This window comes from Paramisgurnus dabryanus, chromosome 3, assembly GCF_030506205.2.
Source record: "Paramisgurnus dabryanus chromosome 3, PD_genome_1.1, whole genome shotgun sequence".
Classification (NCBI taxonomy): domain Eukaryota; kingdom Metazoa; phylum Chordata; class Actinopteri; order Cypriniformes; family Cobitidae; genus Paramisgurnus; species Paramisgurnus dabryanus.
Window position 1 is genome coordinate 40,643,035 of NC_133339.1, and position 19,366 is coordinate 40,662,400.

At 37.5% G+C, this 19,366-nt stretch overlaps 1 protein-coding gene across 1 annotated transcript; it reads right to left on the reverse strand.

Moving 5' to 3' along the window:
* Nucleotides 1-255: 255 nt before the first annotated feature.
* hs3st3b1a (heparan sulfate (glucosamine) 3-O-sulfotransferase 3B1a) lies at nucleotides 256-16,788 on the reverse strand. The gene is made up of 2 exons (XM_065263270.2): nucleotides 16,081-16,788; nucleotides 256-2,722 (listed from the first exon to the last, which is right to left on the reverse strand). The coding sequence occupies exons 1-2, from the start codon at nucleotides 16,560-16,562 to the stop codon at nucleotides 2,104-2,106; spliced, it is 1,101 nt and encodes a 366-aa protein (XP_065119342.1). The 5' UTR covers nucleotides 16,563-16,788; the 3' UTR covers nucleotides 256-2,103.
* Between the last annotated feature and the right edge of the window lie 2,578 nt (nucleotides 16,789-19,366).

Consider the following 19,366-nt stretch of genomic DNA (forward strand, 5'->3'; position numbering starts at 1 on the left):
CAGTATTTATAATTTAAACTATTTTTTTAAAATCAAATTATGGATTTTAATTTTTAATGTTATTATAACCTAAAGATGCTATGTGAAAGTTTGGAAAATAGTGGTTTTCATCTTGTAACTTTTTTGGTATAGAAAACACATTTTTACCCAAATTAGTCTAAATGGATTTATTGTGTTTTGGAACCAAACTCTTCATATATTTATATATCTAAAGTTCCCTGCACATTTTTGCATACATATAAACACATTGCAGGCTCTGGTAAAATAGATTTATTTTATCACTGCACAGTAATATTGTCTAGCTCCACTGAAGTTAGAAACAGAAACATGTCCAGTCATTTTGTACTCACTTTATCCCATTATAAAAACATATGGCAGACATTTGTGCCATACAAAACACCAGCATTTGAAAGTACATAAGGGTTGAATAAAACTCAACCATTGTTGTAAAACAATGACGACAATTTTTTTTAGTTTTTTGTAATTCATGTAAAAACGGATGTAATGAATTGATGTAGGCAGACGAAGACCATCACAGATCATTTTCATACTAAAAAAGGCCTTCAGATTACAAAACTCATGTTTTATAAAAGTCCTACATTTAGTATGAAAGAGAGATGTTTGTGTAACTGCAAAGGGACATGAATGCATATGCTCTATTTCTATCTTCTCATATAACAAAAGCGATGCTCATAGAGGTTTTTCAGAGGTTTAGGCACTGCTGTAATACAGATGTAATTCCTGCAACATTTGAACCTTCAGTAAGATCTTGAAGAATAGCATTATATTGCTTTTAATGATGTTTAAAGTACTGCTTGTGTCATAAAGATCAATGCCAGAGCATTTTCTGCCATCATCGACGTGTTAGCTTGTTGTTTACTGATCCATCAGAAGCTGAAACAAAATACTGTCCCGTTAAAAAGATCTGGCAGTGAAAAAGATGATGTGGTTGCATGTTGTAAAATCTCGCTACACAATCCAAAAAGCAGACGACTGCGGGCCGGATCTGGGGTGCGTTTCCCAAAAGCATCGTTAGCCAATGAACATCCTAAGTTCCATCGTTACTAACATCGTTTAACGATTTGGTGTTTCCCGAAACCATCGTTCAAACGAACATTCGCAAACTGCATCGTTAACTTGTGTCGTTGGAATGACAGCTCTTGACCTGTCGTTAGAAGCATCGTTCCTTGTTATTATCATATGTAGACTTACGTTGATCATGCTTTTGAACAAAATAAGCAAAAAACATGTAGTACAATCCATCATTCTAAATATATTAAAATTTTATTTACGTATTTAAATTTGTAAACAGAATGAAAGAGCTGCTTTTAAAAACTGCGCATGTGCGCAGACCTACGAGCTTTAAGACCCTGGGGAATCCCTGGGAGGAGTGACGTAGGAGTGAACTTGCGCGTGAATTAATATCTTGAAAATAAACAACAGATAACAAAATCACGATAACAAAATCAGTCTTCGGATGCTATATATGTTATTTACAGCAATAATCTGACATTAAATCGATTTGCACAGATTAATTAGTACTTCACCTCCCACGTGACACCATCAACTATGTTGTTAAACCAACATCGTTCAAACGACAAATGTGCGACAAAGTTACCATACTTTCGGGAAACAGTCTTGACAAGGTAGTTCGTTTCTCCAACGATGCATCGTACTATGGTCGTTCAGCAACGAGTTACGTCGTTGTTTGGGAAACGCACCCCTGCACTGGATCCATATGGGAGCTGCCGACTTCGGCGTGAATCTGGTGCAGATCCGGCCCGGATTCCGTCTGGGAATGTTTATTAATCTAAAAATAGGGCCTATTGGATGTATGTAATGATGTAATGAATCAGTATACCCGTAATTAGTTTCATTGTGCTTTTTCGTAAAACACATCCCTTATTCCTGTGCCATGCAAAATACAAAATTATCAAGCTTACAGATTCGACTGTGAAATGTAAAAGGTAGAAACTTACAATATGTACAACATTTGATAGGCAGCCCCAGTAAGTATATTACTTTCAAATAAATTATTATAAAATAGACTTCTATACTTTATACAATTAATTATCTCCTAAAAAAGTGTTCTCCAATAAAATCCTAGTCCCAGCCAAAATCATGGCCAGTCATACGGTAAAACTTTTTATTAAAAGGCCTGTAGAAGTCTCTCAGTCTTTGAATCACATCCAGATCAATGTTCGGGTGTGTGCGGCCTTTTGTTTTGCCCAAACAGTGTGGCTTGCTGTTGCTCTCGGGTCTTTTCAGGCAGGGAAAGCCCTTGGCGGGGTTAAAGTGGAAGTGTTTGTGCGTGACCACCCTCCTCAAACCCAGAAAGTGCTGGACGCGGGCCATCTCGCCGGCGGGGTCGACGATCAAACGCTCCCCGCTCACAAACAAGAGCTGATCCAGAGGGAAAAACTGCAGCCACCGTTCCAGATGTCTAGCATACATGCCGATCTGGACGGCGCTCCATGAGGTGTCTATTAGATTTGCTGTGATGTTCTTAAAAGTCAAGCTCTCAAATGAAGGGATGTCGGGTTTCTTTGAGCGAGTCTGCGTGTAGTCTGAAATCGCCCGGGTTACGGGGTCTCTCACCACAACTATCAGCTTGGTGTCCTTGGACATGGCGTGGATCCGGCCCGGCACCTCCTTGGTTACAAAGTAGCTCGGTGTCTTCTCCATGGTCAGCTGACCCTCCGATGTCTTCGGCATTAGGTCCCTATAGGAACAGTGAGGTACGGGTGAGTAAGTATTAAAGAAACATTCATACACTAGATATGAAAAACAGCAGGGTGATCATCCACACACATATCTCTTATGGTTGTTATAACAAAGCTGCTCAGAGAGATAGTCTCTACCTCAGGTGGTGCTCATAGATTGGTCACGGACTGTTGGATACATATTGCACAAACACATGCAACCGATATAACTCATAAAGGACCTGGATGTTGTAAAGTTATTCTTCATCAATGATATATTATATTAAGTGCACAGAAGGTATCCATCTCTTTACAGTTCTCCTAATCCCTCTTACAGACTTGTAATAATCCTTCAATGCAATCTCCCAAAACAGAACATGAATCACACAAAGACTTGGATGTGAATATAAATTAAACAAAATGTTCCCTTAACATTCCCAAATTTTTCCAGAGCTAAATGTTTGTATGTAGAGATTTCAAGCGTGTGATAAAAACTGATTCTGCCGTATTAGGCAACTTGATAAAATTGTCGAATTAGTCTTTTAGTTCTAGTTAGCATTGGGGGAATGGCTGAAGTAGGTCAAGTGGGGTTTACACAAGACCACAAGATAAGCTAACACACATAATGGCGAGAACACAATCAGGGTCAATGCCATTTCAGAAAACACACAGACCAAGTGTTATCAACTTTATTATTTACATAAGACCTCAAACCTTCAAGGAGCTTCATATCATGAAAATGATATGAACTAAAACAGTTCAAGGCAGTTCAAAAACCCAGCCTGGTCTCACAGTTAATACCTTGTATTGATATGTAACTTTCAAACACACACACAAAACATATTTTTGTACATTTAAATTGACGCTGAAGCGTACAATGGACACATATTTTAATCATTTAATCGTAGCATTTCAACGTTTATATAACTACATAACAGAGATATATTCTGCATACTAAGAGCTCAGATGCAAAACCCTCTAAGTGCGTCTGAGATGTGTTCTTGTAAATGAGCATTTAAAAAGTCAGTAATTGAAATGCCTTATTTTCACAAATGTCACTTCAGTCATTTCATTCAGGTTTTTGCAGCGAAGGAGTCAAATTTGTTAAATACCATTCAAAAATCTCCCCTTTAAAAAAGTCTCATCAATGTCCTTTCCGAGTAAGTCTCAAAAATTCACTCAGGGTTCCCACACCTTAGTAAACTTCAAATTCAAGGACTTTTCAAGGACTTTCCAGGTCCAATACCCTCAAATTCAAGGCCTAAATGTGGGGACACATTTCAAGTGAGAGCAAGGTTACATCGTGTTACCTTTTAAGACACATTGTTACAGTTACCTTTTGAGGGAACTCGCGCTGCGTCACTGCGGTGACTCTTTTGGGGACGCCTCCAGGGGTAAGTGCGTCTGAATGTGTATATCAAATTCAACCAATGGTGAGGCATAACAACAAAGACAGGGTGACGTGGGAGCCATGAAGTATATCGCTATTTGAAATATTGCCAAAGACGGCGTTACAGGGATGCAGGAAGTATGGCAAGGGAGACGCAGCATCTCGTTCACTTCTCAGAGAACAACAGTTACATACGTAACCTGAGATGTTTTCATGTGTCAAACACAACTATGCAAAAAAAAGCATTTTGGTATGAATCAACATTAACATGCAGAAGATATAAGCATTTAAAGCGAACAGTTTAGCAGTTTAACACGATACTATCCTATACTACACATGCAATGGATTTTTTTTTAATAACTTCTCATAAAATAGATTCAAGCACTTTCAATGACCTGTATCTATGTATGTATATTTTCAAAAAACTTCCCAGGGCCTTGATTTTTCCCACCAGATTCACAAACTTTCAAGGATTTCAAGGACACTGATTTATCCTTATATATATATATATATTTATAGACCGTTTCAGCAGTAACAACATAAACAAGCTGCTGTCGCGGTCCGCACGTAACTTCCGGTAAACTCCGCTAAGAATAAATAACAACAAAGTTCTTTAAACGTAGTTTGTTTATATAACAAGCAAAAAAACAACAACTATAGATTACCTAGGAAACCAGAACATTTGTTATTTTCGACGAGGCATTCGTTCAAGAGATCAATTTAGTAACTAGTCAGACCATTATAAAAACGAAACCGGAAGTAAGGTTCGGATCCAGACGTGTATCACGTGCGTCCGATGAAACCGTCTATATCAGGGGTGTCAAACTAATTTTAGGCTGAGGGCCGGATGGTAAATAATGCCATGAAGTGCGGGCCGGATAATTTGTTTAAACCTTAGTGTGCTGATAATTGTGATAAAATTAACTAAACAAACCAATTAATTAGTTTGTTTAGCAAGAAAACCAGAGAAACACACAGCTCTGTGAAAACTACATTTCATAAGGTCACACTCATACTGTATATTATACACACAAATTTACATCTGAACAAAACCCACTGGCCTTATAGGTTGAAAAGCTTTAATTTAACTTCTTTTGCCTTAATGCCAAAATTATTTATAAACCATTCACTTTTCTATATATTTGTAATGAGAACAGTCATTTAGAAAATGCTAGATGGGGCAGTGGCCCAAACCAAAAATGGCACTATGGGGGGTGGTACTATTATTATGGTTTTAATAAAGTAGTATAAATATTATGTGTTATATTACTAGCATCAACTTAGAAAAGTGATTATAATGGGAAATATAATAAGAATTCAAGTGTGACAATCTGCTAAATATTCAATATGATTTACCTGCTAGCATGATGGAGCTTTGAATCCATGTTTGCAATGTTGAACTGCTGCTAAAAGCCTCTCTTTCCGTTCTCTGTCGTTATTTTGTGAAGGCATTGGTGTTTTTTGTATTTTTTGTCTACAAAGTGTGCCAACAACAGCAAATTTAGTGTTTATATTAACTTAGATCTGATCTAATGTAATGAATCTACCTGTTAATGCAACGAACTTTGGAAACTGTCGTCTTCGCTCTCCAGGCAGAGAGTGGACACAGAGATGCTGCGGAGCGGGCGGGAAAACACGAAGTGGATTACCAGAATCGGTGGATCTTTAGCGGAGCCGTAACAATAAAACGGCAAGATTTTTGGGCACCGTGTTTACTCTATGTTCCGCGTTTTGCTGCTTTCCGCAAGTCTCTCATATTAAAAACGAACTAGACACCCGCCTAAAAGGGTTTTTAAAATATGTATTTAATATTTAATAAAACTATAAATCATCATGCGGGCCGGATTGGACACCTTTGCGGGCCGTATCCGGCCCGCGGGCCGCATGTTTGACACCCCTGGTCTATATATATATTAGGCAAACGTCCTTAAACGAGGTAAAAAAATATTGCTCTGTGATGTACATGCATGCATTGTTCACATTTTCTTCTAGGACTTCAACCAATATCCTCATCTCATTTTTGACCGAGGTGGCATTTAGCGTGTGGATCTGAGCTCTTCATATACTCTACAACAAAGTAACGTAAAACCATAACAATTAATTGGATGAAGCCACGCCCTGCGACTATGGCTCAATAGATAGAAAAACTTGTAGGAATATCTATTTATAAAATTAAATATGTGACTGCAACTGAAATGTGAAATTTTCATAGAAAGATTAACATTGGATATATTGTACCAAGGTGTACTAAAAATGAATTAATGATTAGATAATTTTTTACTTATCACCCCACCTCCCATTATTATTTTTACCATCACATGTTTTCTTTCTACTCTTTTTACTTTTTTGGTTCTTCTATATTCCCGTGTGTTTGTTGTAGTCCAAGAAAAGAGACTTACGTTAGAAGCGTCATTGTTTACTTTGGGGTTTGTACCTTTTGCATATCATTGCATATGTACTAATACACACTTACACACTAAAGGAAATGTAAAATTGTGAATCGGATAATTGGTGCTCTTTAATATACATACATAAATAAAAAAGTAAAAACATAACTTCTTTCACACTTTCTCAACTGATGTCAGACATCACAGCCCACATTAACATTCCATTATTAATGAAAATAAACCTTAGTTCCAGAAAGATCAGTCACAGATGCAGTACATTTCAAAGTTTATAATTTTGTGAACCTTGCCGGATTTGCAAAGAGACTCATTTAAGGACAGTAAACCGGCAGTTAACAGACAGTTTAAACTTTATTGTCCTCGACAGCAAATCGCTGCTTGAAAATAAGTGCAGTAAATGCTGAAACTGAAACATGAAGAGGACAAAAGTCATAAATGCACAGCAGCCTGTTTAATTCAAAGGGTCAATGGAAAATGATCATAAACAATTTTTACTACAACATTATAAATGGAGCTTAGAAAAACATAACGTATTATCATACCACCCTTTCAAACTCTTAAACAAGATTAATGTTCATCCAGCCTACTTCAAAACTGTTTGAACAAGACTATTCTGCCTGAAACAACAATCGATTTATTAGAAGTCTGTGTTTACCTCAAAAGCTTTGACAGTGACAGATGTTTCAAAATAAAATCAGCCGCGAGGCCGCAAGTAGGGGAAAACGTTGCTGTAATGATTACGCCTGCTAATGAGGTATTTATATATATAGACATTACATAGTGAAGAATGTTGTCTTAACCTCTCCTTCAAGACAGAGTTTAATAGATAATATCTAGGCAATTACTGGAGAGAAAAAAGGAGGGGTGAAAAGGATTTGTAGGAGAACAGAAGAAAGCCGCTTTGGTTCCTTAGTGTATTGAGGAGTCTTGGGATGAGAGTTGAGCCTGTCAGGAGGATTGCAGCGGGTTGAGCTCATTAACCACCTACCACGTCAAAAAAAGCATGTGCTGCATCTTATGTAATCTTAGAAACCTTCGCTATTTCTCTCTGGACGCTCATCATTAAAATGGGCTGTGAAAAAAACATAAACCTAATGAGACAGAGATGCATGCGGTTGGAGAGGGCCATCTCTGTATCTCTGCAATTATGTTCACAGTCCCCTAGATACAAAACAGAGCCTTGTAAGCTTTTTGCAGCGGCCCAGGGGGGAAGCAAAACACGAGTGATCTAACTTTCCACCTGATCCCCAGCAAAACAGACCTGCGCCGGGACTGCATGGTTTATTCATGAGAGCAGATAAAACACCAACACGTGCCTTGTGTAAAAATCAAGAAAGAAATGCTGTTGGGAAAGGTACGGCAAGCTTTTGCAATTTGTGTTTTGTAACTGACTGTGTGCCTTGGATGCAATGCCAGTCGAAATATTTCCCATCAGCATGGTACAGACATAGCTCATTATTATTAATGGAGACACAAAATGTAAACACATGCACCAAGAAAATGAGTGTGGTACTTGCTTGTGTAAAAGTTGCTGCTACAATGCTAATAATGTTAGCATCATAATGTTTAGGCCATTATTAGCATGTTGTTTGAGGAAACAAGTCTCGTGGCAATTTTTATCTCATTTATACTTTTTAATGCGACCCCCATGACTAGGGTGACTTTACGTGCCATTCTTCCCGGACGCGTCCTGGCCAGGATTTCGGTGTGTCTTCCGGAAGTCGTATTTGTTGACCGCATACGCCATTCAGTTAAAAACATAACACATACAATCGTAGTTTCAGTCTTACCTTAAAATATAACGGTTGCTTTTCTGTAGTAATAATAATAATAATAATCCAAATACGACTTCCAGAAGACGCACCGAAATCCTGGCCAGGACGTGTCCGGGAAGAATGGCACGTATGGTCACCCTACACATGACACTGTGTTTAGGGGTGGAGGCCTTCATTGATGCTTTTTCTAGTAATTGTACAGTAATTGTTTATTTCAAACCCTTGATATAGCTATGATTCCTCTTTAAATCTTTAAAGGATTGTTTACGCTTTATTGCATGCCTGGCAAAAACATGTCGAGTATGATCCCTACGGAGAAAAAACTAAAACCAGCCTAATATGGTTATCTAGTTTAAGCTCTCCCAGCCTGGTTTTAGCTTATTTAGCTGGTGTAGAAGACCCAGTTTGTGGCGCTGGTCTGAAAGGGAGGCTGACCCAGCAGCTTGACCAGGGAAGCACCAGCTTATACAAGCTATTCCATTGTAAACCAGCTAACACCAGCCAACCAGCTTAGCCAAGCTGTCCATGCTTCCAGCTTTCCAGTCAGCTGGTCTTAACTTGTGGGTCAGTTGGTCTTTCAGGCTGACCAGCTAAGAGCAGCTTGACCATAGGGTGGCCATTCGTGCCAGTTCCGCTGGACACGTCCCGAACATGTTTTCAGGTTCGTTCTCGGGAAGTTGCGTTGCTCGACCGCATACGTCATCACATTTCAGTTAAACTACATTAGAAAATTAAGATTTACTTCTTTTAAGACATACAATCATTGTAGTTTCATTCTTACCTTGAAATGTAACGGTTGCTTTTCTGAAATTAAACCTGAAATATTAAACCTTGATGACGTATGCGGTCGACCAACGAGACTTCCGGAGAACGAAGCCGAAAACATGTTCGGGACGTGTCCGGCGGAACTGGCACGAATGGCCACCCTACTTGAACAGCTAAAAGTGGCCCAAACCCCTCCAAATCAACCTGCTACATGAGCTAAACCATTTAAAAGCAGGCTGGGAGCCCAGCTAAAACCAGCCAACCAGCTTAAGCTGGTTTTAGTGTTTTTTTACTAGGGATAGAAGAGCAATAACACACATTTCTTCACGAAGCTGAAAATCTGCTATTTGAGGTATCGCTTGTAGTGGTACAGGTTGAGTTGTTGTATGTCCTAACGTTTAAAGGGACAGTCCACTTTTTTTTTTAAATATGTAAATATTCCAGCTCCCCTAGTTAAACATTTGATTCGTACCATTTTGGAATCCATTTGGCCGATCTCCGGGTCTGGCGCTAGCACTTTTAGCATAGCTTAGCACAATCCATTAAATCTGATTAGACCATCAGCATGGCGCTCAAAAATAACCAAACAGTTTCAATATTTTCCTATTTAAAACTGGACTCTTCTTTAATTATTGTGTATGAAGACCGACGGAAAATTAAAAGTTGTGATTTTCTGGACCAATATGGCTAGGAACTATACTCTCATTCTGGAGTAATAATCAAGAACTTTTCTGCCGTATCATGGCGGCAGGATGCACAATGATATTACGCAGTGCCCGAAAATATTCCCCTGCTATTGAAAGATAATAAGGGGAATTTTCATTGCACCTCCTGCCGCCATATTACGACAACAAAGTCCTTGATTATTGCGCCAGAATGAGAGTATAGTCTAGCCATATCTGCCTGGAAAAATCACAACATTAACTTTTAAGTCTTAGTACACGATGTAACTACAGAAGAGTCAAGTTTAAAATAGGAAAAATATCCAAGAGTGTCCCTATAATACTTGTGGGTAGAGGTTTGTTGCATTAGCAAATCCCACTAATAAATGGGCGAATGGAGTTTTTAGCAAGCAAAAATGACATTAAAGAGGTGAAACCTGACAGTCCACCATAATAAAGCCTTTTACCGGCTACAATTTAAGATAAAGCTGCCCTGTTGTAAAAGAAAAAATAAACCATTGGATGGCAGGGTTAAATTAGAGAGCCTGCTGTGTGAGATTCCTGTTATTACGTTGTGTTTTGTCTAGAAGGAAGTGAGCTGTGTCTCCAGTCGAGCATGTTTTTGAAGAGCTCTCTGTAAACCTGTGTTTACATTATCTGCTATCAGGTAGTGTGTTCAAAGGCTGGTGTTTGTGCCTTTAAAGCCTCTTGCTGTTTGAAGTTCCCTCACAGTTTAAAATGCTAAGAAGATGACAGTCGATAAACAACACTTTGCAGCAGGGGCCGACACTGTTTAATGTGTTACTCTACCTATGCAAATGTAGTTTTTGTTTAGTAAAGTCTCTCTGCTTTCATTCTTTAATGGGTGTGCACATAATGTAGTTGCTGAGATACCAATGTGTTTGCGTGGGTTTTTATCCAGAGACTGCACATCTGTAGGTGTATTAAATATTTCAGTGCAAAAACACCAGATGTTTGGACATTCATGATTGAAAATGTGCATTTTCAAGATGTTAAGAAGATGTATGGACATGATTTTTCATGTATTTTGTTAATTTGTGTAATAAATCCTCAACTCGATGATTTGTATCCAGTTTTGATATACATACTACAGTACATATCTGCATATTTGACGACTAGCATGAAGGTTGGTATTTTAAGAGGGCAGAGACTCCAAAGTTGCGTTTGACAAACTGGGAATGAATTCCTCTGGGAACGTCGCTTTCTCACAGAACTCATGAGGTTATAAAGGGCGATGGTATGCAACTACTTCAAATAATCGGACAGAGTATCTGTCGACACGTTCCAGACCTGCATCAAAGCACAAGGTTGTAGGCTGTTGGTTCTTTCATGACCACAGAATGGCATCTTATAGTTTGTGTGAACTTTATTTCTCACAATATTTCCATAAGTAGATATAAAAGAAGATAAAAATAGAGAACATAAAAAAAATGTATCCAACCAGTCTAGGAAAACATTAGCCACCTGGGTTTTGTATTATCCTCCCGTGTCCTTGTTAACGTTCAGAGAGAAACGTGTTGTTGTCATCTTTACATGAACTCAAAACATCTACTTGACTTTAACTATGAGATATAGACATTAAGTGGTCTTTTAGTAGTCAAGGACATGTACAAGCAAAAATAAATAAATAATAAAAATGCAGTGTTTAAGCATTCAGTGACGAAAACTACATCACCCAATCTGCCAGGCAGTGTTTTATAGCATCGTAGGCACAATCCTAACACAAGTCTGTTCAATACTTCAGTGCATTGTGGGATTGCTGTAAAAGATATGATATAAGAACTTATTTTGAAGATAGATGCTTCCTACAATTGAGAAAATCTTAAAATCTTGAGAAATGTTGACTGTTGACTGAAATAAAATTTAAATCATACAACTTTTGGCAAGTATCCATGTGTGATATATTTATTCTCCTCATTATTAGAGTGCTGGTTTGGTTTGTTAGCTTAGCAACATGCTAATGCCAAACTTTGATAAAGTTTGCTATCTGATAAAATTTGCATTTGTATTTGATAAATGTTCATATGTTTTACATATATAATGTTTATCTCTGGGTTGTATGTACTGATATTAAATATTTTAAGACTTTAGGGGTGGTTTCCTGGACAGGGATTTTCTTAAACCAGAACTAGGCCTTAGTTTAATTGGGTAATATAACTACTTTTAACAAACATGCCTTACTAAAAACATTACTTGTGTGAATTTTAAGGCAAAACAAAGGGCACTGATGTATTTTAAGATATTTTTTTCAGTCTGGACAGCTCTTACATTTATTTTAGTATATATCTTAGAATATATATGCCCCTTAGGGGTAGTTAAGTTCGTTATATTGGACTAGGCCTTAGTTATTATTACTGTAGGACATAGTTTTTTACAAATATACCTAAAAAAAAAAAAAAACATTACAAGTCTGCATCTTGAGACAAAACATAGCACTGATATACTTTAAGATATGTCCGTGCAAGCAGTTTTTAGTTAAGAAAGCTCAAACAAGCATTTAGTCTTGGACTAGACCCTGTCCGGGAAACTGCCCCTTTAAATTTAAAGATGGTCCCTATTTGTCATATTAAAATGGGTTCATATTAGTACACCAAAGATACATATCTGTACCTAATAGTACATATAAGGACTTTTATAAAGGGTAATGCCTTGGGACAATTTTTTATTGTATATTGTTTAAAGCGCTTATGTAAAGTAAATCAGGGTGACTTGACACTTTACTAAAATCATTTGAATTGAGACAAAAATATTGGGATGTTGCCTAAGTAGACAGACAGAACAAGGCCATTTAGAGACTGTCTAAATTGACACTGTAAATGCTGTAAAAATACTGTTATAGAGTATCCAAGGCTTTACAAACAATAAGCAACTGGCTTTGCATTTTCACACAAACGAAATCTATCATTTTCTCAAATTTAGTTGGTTATGCCTTTCTATCCAAACACAAAGTCTAGCCACACCTTTTTTAGCAAACTCAACTCGAACATCTATACTTCAAGACAGAGGAAAAGTTACGAGCATGTTTTTAAGTATCCCCTCGCTCTGTTCCTCTCTGGGCTTTTTTTTCAGAAAGATCCCGCTGTGATTTTCTAAAAGACTTTCACCCTCTGAGCACATTTGCATACAAAGTGAAGAAAGAAACAACACAATTCATTCTAATTGCCTGCTCTTTCTCACTGGGGTTAATGCAGAACTTCAGGGGTTCCATAGATCCCCTTTTGAAACATTCAGCATCTCACTCAATAGATTGACTTTCAATTTACTGCCAGCATCTGCCATCCACACACAAAATACTGCATAAAGCTCTGTTACACTATAAAGATATCTGATTCGGAGTTAGTAAAATAACCAACATTAATCTAAAAATAAATAAATACAAGAAAACATCACTGTTTATTATTTTTATCCAGTCCTTCCAGAAAAACGTGTTTATGCGATCCCATGATTCAATGCATAATCATCCAAAGTCTGCATATTTATGCAGGGGACGCATTTTTTAAATATGCCACACTTTTGCCGCATAAATTGCAGATTTCTGCTTGCAAAATATGCGGGGCTTGCATGATTTAATTATGAAAAGTTTTCATTTGTCACACAGGGGCGTCAGTTTGTGTTGAAAAGTGGTGGGGACAAAAGATCAGATGAAAAAATATTACAGCAGGACAGTAAAAATATTAAATAACAGCGCATCAAAAATGGGCATTGCGTAGGCCAGTCAACAACACGAAAATACTCAGCATAAAACCCTCAACAATATCGACTGCACATGAACAGTCCTTGCTCAACCAAACAGTGCCAAAGCACCATAGAAAACAGCAGTGTGTTGAGTCAATGATTATAATGATTTTTAGAACATTTTTACCAAATGCTTTCAAAAAGTGGTGGGGACAAAATCAGATTTCAAAAAGTGGTGGGAACATGTCCCCAGCGTCCCCAGTGTAAATGACACCTATGTTGTCACATCAAAGTCTTCTAAGTGCACGAAAGATGAATTGGATAAATGAGATCGCTCAAAATGACCATTCAAACTAGTGTCCCATGAGAGTACTTGGAGCTGAATACAACTAGAATGTGGCAGTGACATGGATCACAGCGCCCTATAATGTGTGGTTCAGTTTCTATATTTTTACATTCTGACTTTCATCATTTGCATTGTTTCTAATTGTATCTTTAGTGATTTTGTAAAAGTAGAGGTTTTTGCCAAAAAGCTTGCATGAACTTAGAGGGTTATGCAGCAAAAGACAGTAAAATTTGTTAAATAAATGACTAAAGTGACATTTGTGAAAATAATGAATTACAATTACTGACTAATAACCTTTTATTGCCATTAAAGTGAAATTGCATAAGAGCCTGATAAAAAAATGCTCACAAGAAAACATGTTAGAAGCACTTAGAGGGCATCTAAACGTTTTTTATGGACTTAATATTGTCTTTAAAGGTAAACAATGTTGCTAATTGTAAGCAAACATGTTTTCATAATTGTGCACCATGCTAATAGTATTCTTTACATAAGAGAAGTGTAAATACTATTTTATATAAATACATCAATAATTCAGTACAAAGTATGACCAAACCATATTACAGATATATGTTTGTAATGATTTGCTCAGAAAGGAAATCTGATGTTAAGATGTACATTATATTTCATAAATACAAACAAAATCACAAATATTAAAGGTGACATAGAATGATTGAACGGGGTATTTATCTTTGTTCTGTGATGTGACACATAGACAAAAATACTAACCTACTGGCTTAACTTGCAATCACATTACTGATTGGCTGACTTTGCTGCCACTCTTAAAATGTAGCCAATTATTTTAAAGTGGAGGGGCAGTTAGATGCCTGTGATGTCATAAGCATCAGTTTTTCAGATTGGGCCGTTTTCTGGCTGACATTTCTAAAAGAGGAATTTCTATGAGACTGAGATGTTTAGAATGTCTAGCACTTTTTGTATGTTCGTGAATGTGGGTAGACTACCATTATTCAACAAAGACAAGGTAAAAATGGGTTTTCATTCTCTGTCCCCTTTAAGAAAGGAATGGCCTGTGAACCAGTCCTCAATCCCTGGTTCTTTCAAAGGCTTTGTGTGTAAAGTCAAGCTTCATGTACAGTTATAAAGGCCTGCTGTGCTCAGTCACCCCTCCTACAGGGAACACATGGACGACCACTCTGTGTTGGGATAACGGTGGAGCAGAGCTCAATGTCTCCATAGGAGACTTGGCCACCTGGCTACATGCTCATCTCTCCATGTTCCTGATTCACAATTAGTCTGTTGGGCTCCCTGGATAAAGCTGCTCATCCTGCTTTTTGCTTCCCCCATGTATTCCTACTGTGCGGCCATAGTGAAGGAACTGGCACCTCAGATTTCTTTACAGAAAAGTCTGTATCAGCTAGAACAATACAGAAGCTTAAGAGATATCTAAGCTTTTGGGGTTTACCTTTGAAATGCATTTTCCAACATAAGTTCGTGTCTATATAAAACTGTACTACATGTTTCATTTGTTTTCTGGTGTATACAACACAATGGAAATACATTTGAAGCTTTTTCATTGAAAAACTGCCATTTCATGATACAGATTTTTAGTAAAAGAGTAAAAATACAACGAATCAAGGGTGAGGGTCAAACAAGTGCACCTGACTTAGAGAGGTGTTACACAACCAGAGAGCATAATGTTTATTCAGTAATATTTGTCTTGAGCCTTTCAACCACTTTATCTAGTTCACCATTCGGAAACGTCTCTGTGCTGGAAACTAATTTTTCCAAGTCTAACATTACTGTGTTGTTTTAACAATGTGACATTTTTCTCTTCAAAAACCTGGGTTGTTGTTGGGTATAACATGAAAAAAACGCAACCGCTGTGTTTAAATTTGATCCTATGCTGGGTTATTTCAACCCAAACTGCTGTACTGTTTCAAATTTGGATATTTTTCCTTTGGATTCATTTACACCAACTAACCATGGGTTGAAACAACCCAGCATTTTTTAAATGTGAAAATATAAGATCAAGATTTGTCTATGGTAAATTTAAATGCCAAAGTCCAATACACTGCTTTTTTTTTGAAAAATCTATATAAAATTTTATTAAAATAACAATCACATTATATAATTAAAAAGTAGTGGAAATCCTGTTTAAACTGGATTAAATACATGAATTAAATATTTGTATAAATATTATAATATATTTTTTTATTATTTATTTGAAAATTGTTTTCTTATATTTCTATACATTGATTATATTCAGTAGGATTAGCCACCTATTCCCTGATAATATCTTAATCCGCTTTAATCCAGACTGTAATGTTAAACACAAGTATCAATAACAGTGCTATCTTTGTTTTTTTTTAGGATAAACTCACCTGTACCACTCGAGTCCTTTCTCGTAGTTGCGATCAAAAAAGTGCGGCTCTGCTCCGACCGCGCGTATATCCGGATGAAGGCGCAGAAACTCCAGCAGCGCCCGCGTGCCTCCCTTCTTCACCCCTATAATAATCGCTTGGGGCAACTTTTTGCTCTCGGTCCCGTTCAGGGCACCTGTCACTGAGTCTTCGTCGTATGTCATCTCGCCTTTATTTTCCTCCCAGCCATCTCCTCTGCTGTCCGAATCGCTCTCGTTATTTAACAAACCCCTGGATTGGGTTTTGACGAACATCTCTTGGTTTTGGAGAGGTCTGGGTGCCTGTATCCTCCTGCTCCTTTCTTCCAACATGAAAGTGGGTATCGTAGAGCAGTAACCCACGCAGCAGTACAGCATGTACACCCAGAGTGACAGCATGATGCAGAAGACAAAAAGTTTATTTTTCACCTGTTGCGAAGGGTGATAAAGCAGACTATATTCCATAGGACTCTTGAATGAATAATACCAACGTCCAACAGGGCATATTGGCACAGAGACTTGTTATTCCGCATAAATCCCTAAAACATGCGGGCATCTCAGCCAGAGAGGAGAAACAAGCGAAGGAACAGCCGGTAGATAATAAATACATTTCATTTTGGTGTCTCACACAGTCCTGGAGATGTAGAGACTCATTGCTGCGCGTGTTTGCGCATCACTCCGTCTCCTCCCACAGCTGAATATCATCTGAGTGAAGCACGGGGCCCTGCGCGATATTTAAATGAGAGGGCGTGTGATTGGCAGTGGCTTCGACCAGTCAGAGCGCAAGGATTATAATCGCTGTCTTCACGTACTTTTTTAACCGTTATTTTTTTAGAGATTTCGTATGCAGAAATAAAAAATCACGTTTTAATATTTTAAATTTAATGTTAATAAGACTTTAAAAATAAATCATGTCAAAATATTTGTTATTCTTAATATGATTGATAGTATGGCTTTTCATAATCCAACCAATAGCAAAAATAAAAACACAATAAAACGTATAATTGTTTAAAAATGTTTAAAGTGGTTAACTGTATAACTTTATTTACATTTTACACTCTCTCAGAACACAAAGATACAAACGTTATCACTGGGACGGTCCCTTTTCAAAAATACAGTATTAAGATACCTAAAGAAATTATATTAAGGTATTTGTTCCTCACAGGTAGGCTACATATCTGTTGCATATTATGACCTTTAAAAAGGTACCGTCCCAGTGACAGCTTATTTCTGAGAGTGCATGTACTATTTTATAGCCTAAGATTTTTCATATGACTGCAGATTACCAAAACTATTTTCAGATTAAAAGTCCATAACAAAAGTACAATAACAAATGTTTTCCAAATGAAATCATTTTTGCTGTTAAATTTGTTAGGATTGAGTAAAGATGATTTAAAGATACATAAAGTATTTATGCAATTAGATATGCAACACAAATAAACAACAGTTCTTATTGCATTACTGTAGCAGTCGTCTCATAAAGGATTCACAAACATTGTAAGCACGATTCTAGCAGATGTTTGTACATCTCCCACTGCTCGTCTCTTGCTCTTGGCTATGAACACGTCATAGTGGTACAAAACACTTCACAAGTAATCTTATAGATGAGATGCAGTGTATAAATGATGAAATTGTAGTCAAATAAAAAAAACTGTTGATTGGAGACACATCTGAACTTGATAACTATGTGTGTGTTTGGCCCCGGGTCAGAGGACCCTTAGCACCTTTAAAATTTTACAGGATTATCAGGTCTGGATTACGCCAGAGCTGCCATGTCACTCAAAGTTTGAGCTGAACCATACAACTACTGCCCACTAATCCGTTTATCTCATCTACCATGCGGTGTGCATGTGCGTCCGTGAGACTATCTGCACTTCCTGCATGCACCGGTGTCTGTGAAACGCTCCTGTTTCCTGTCAGATCATCTCCTAGACCAACTAAAGGTGACAAAACAAACACATGTTGCTGTTCAAAGCTAACTGATACAGTGTTCCTTTACAATTAAAGTTAGATGCTCTTTATTTTTAAGATATCTTATTGTAATGTTACTGAGAAAATCAATCCTTAAAATTATTTTGTGCATTCAACAAAGATACCCATTAGATAATTGTTACAGAAGCTTATATGTATTATTTGCATTTAGTAGGCTATTGTCTTTTCCTTGCTGTCAACCATCACACCTGTCAGAGTCACGTGTTAACTTTGTTACTTCTTTCCTCGTAATTCCATAACATGATGAAAAAAGCACACAAAGTCATAGAGAGATGAACAAAAGGAAACAAGAATAGTAATATATTCTGTGCGAGCAGTTTGTTCTTTGTGAGCGTCTCCCTTCATTTTGATTGACATTTCAAAGTAAATCGGGGACTAGGGGAGGAGAGGCCATGGTGGGAACAAAAGACACCTGAGGGGTGGGAGTGCAAAGATCTACACCGTAGAGCTCGGCAGCATCCGGAAGAGCATATGGGCAAATCAGAGCCCGTTCTGCTTCATGATGCGCATACAACTTGCCTGTCTGTTTTTTTTTAGAGAGATTTAGTAGCTGCTCAGTTTGACACATCAAAGGACTTGGGGCCTTTAACATCTCCCCCGATGGAAAATACTGTAACTATACTGTGTTAACATGTGTTCTTTTGATCAGTCATTAAATTAAACACTAAAACTATTGCCGCAGTATTTATGCTGTTTTTACATCATGCATGAAAAAAAACAGCTTAGCATAAGTCCCATGCTGGTCCATGTTTTTTTAGCTGGTGGTTACCAGCTAAACCAGCACCAAACCATCATAGACCAGCATGGGAAGTCACCAGCAAACCAGCACCAAAACACAACTGGTTTTGCTGTTTTTTTCAGCAGGGTAGTGTTACAGTTTGGCTCGTATCTGCAACAAAAGGAGGGATCACAAAGGAAATCCATTGCAATATTTTTATTATAAAGCTCTATAAAACATAACGAAATAAAAAGAACATTTTAACGCAGGCAATTTGCACAGAAGTTGAACATTTCTCAACTTTTCAAGCTGCAAGTCGTGCTTCAGCCAATCAGATTGCCTTATGTAAATAACCTAGACTGAGCCATTCAATTAAGTTTATGGAAGACCGGAGCATGTATTGCGGCCACTGTGATTGGCTGTTGGTCACGCTTCAGACAAGCCTTCCGTCAATCGTTAATGCTTTCGCCCGGTGTGAATGTACCGTTAAGAATAAAATATACTGTCGCAAGGTTGAACAAAGCTTATCCATGGACGATTCTGTAGGTTTATATCACAT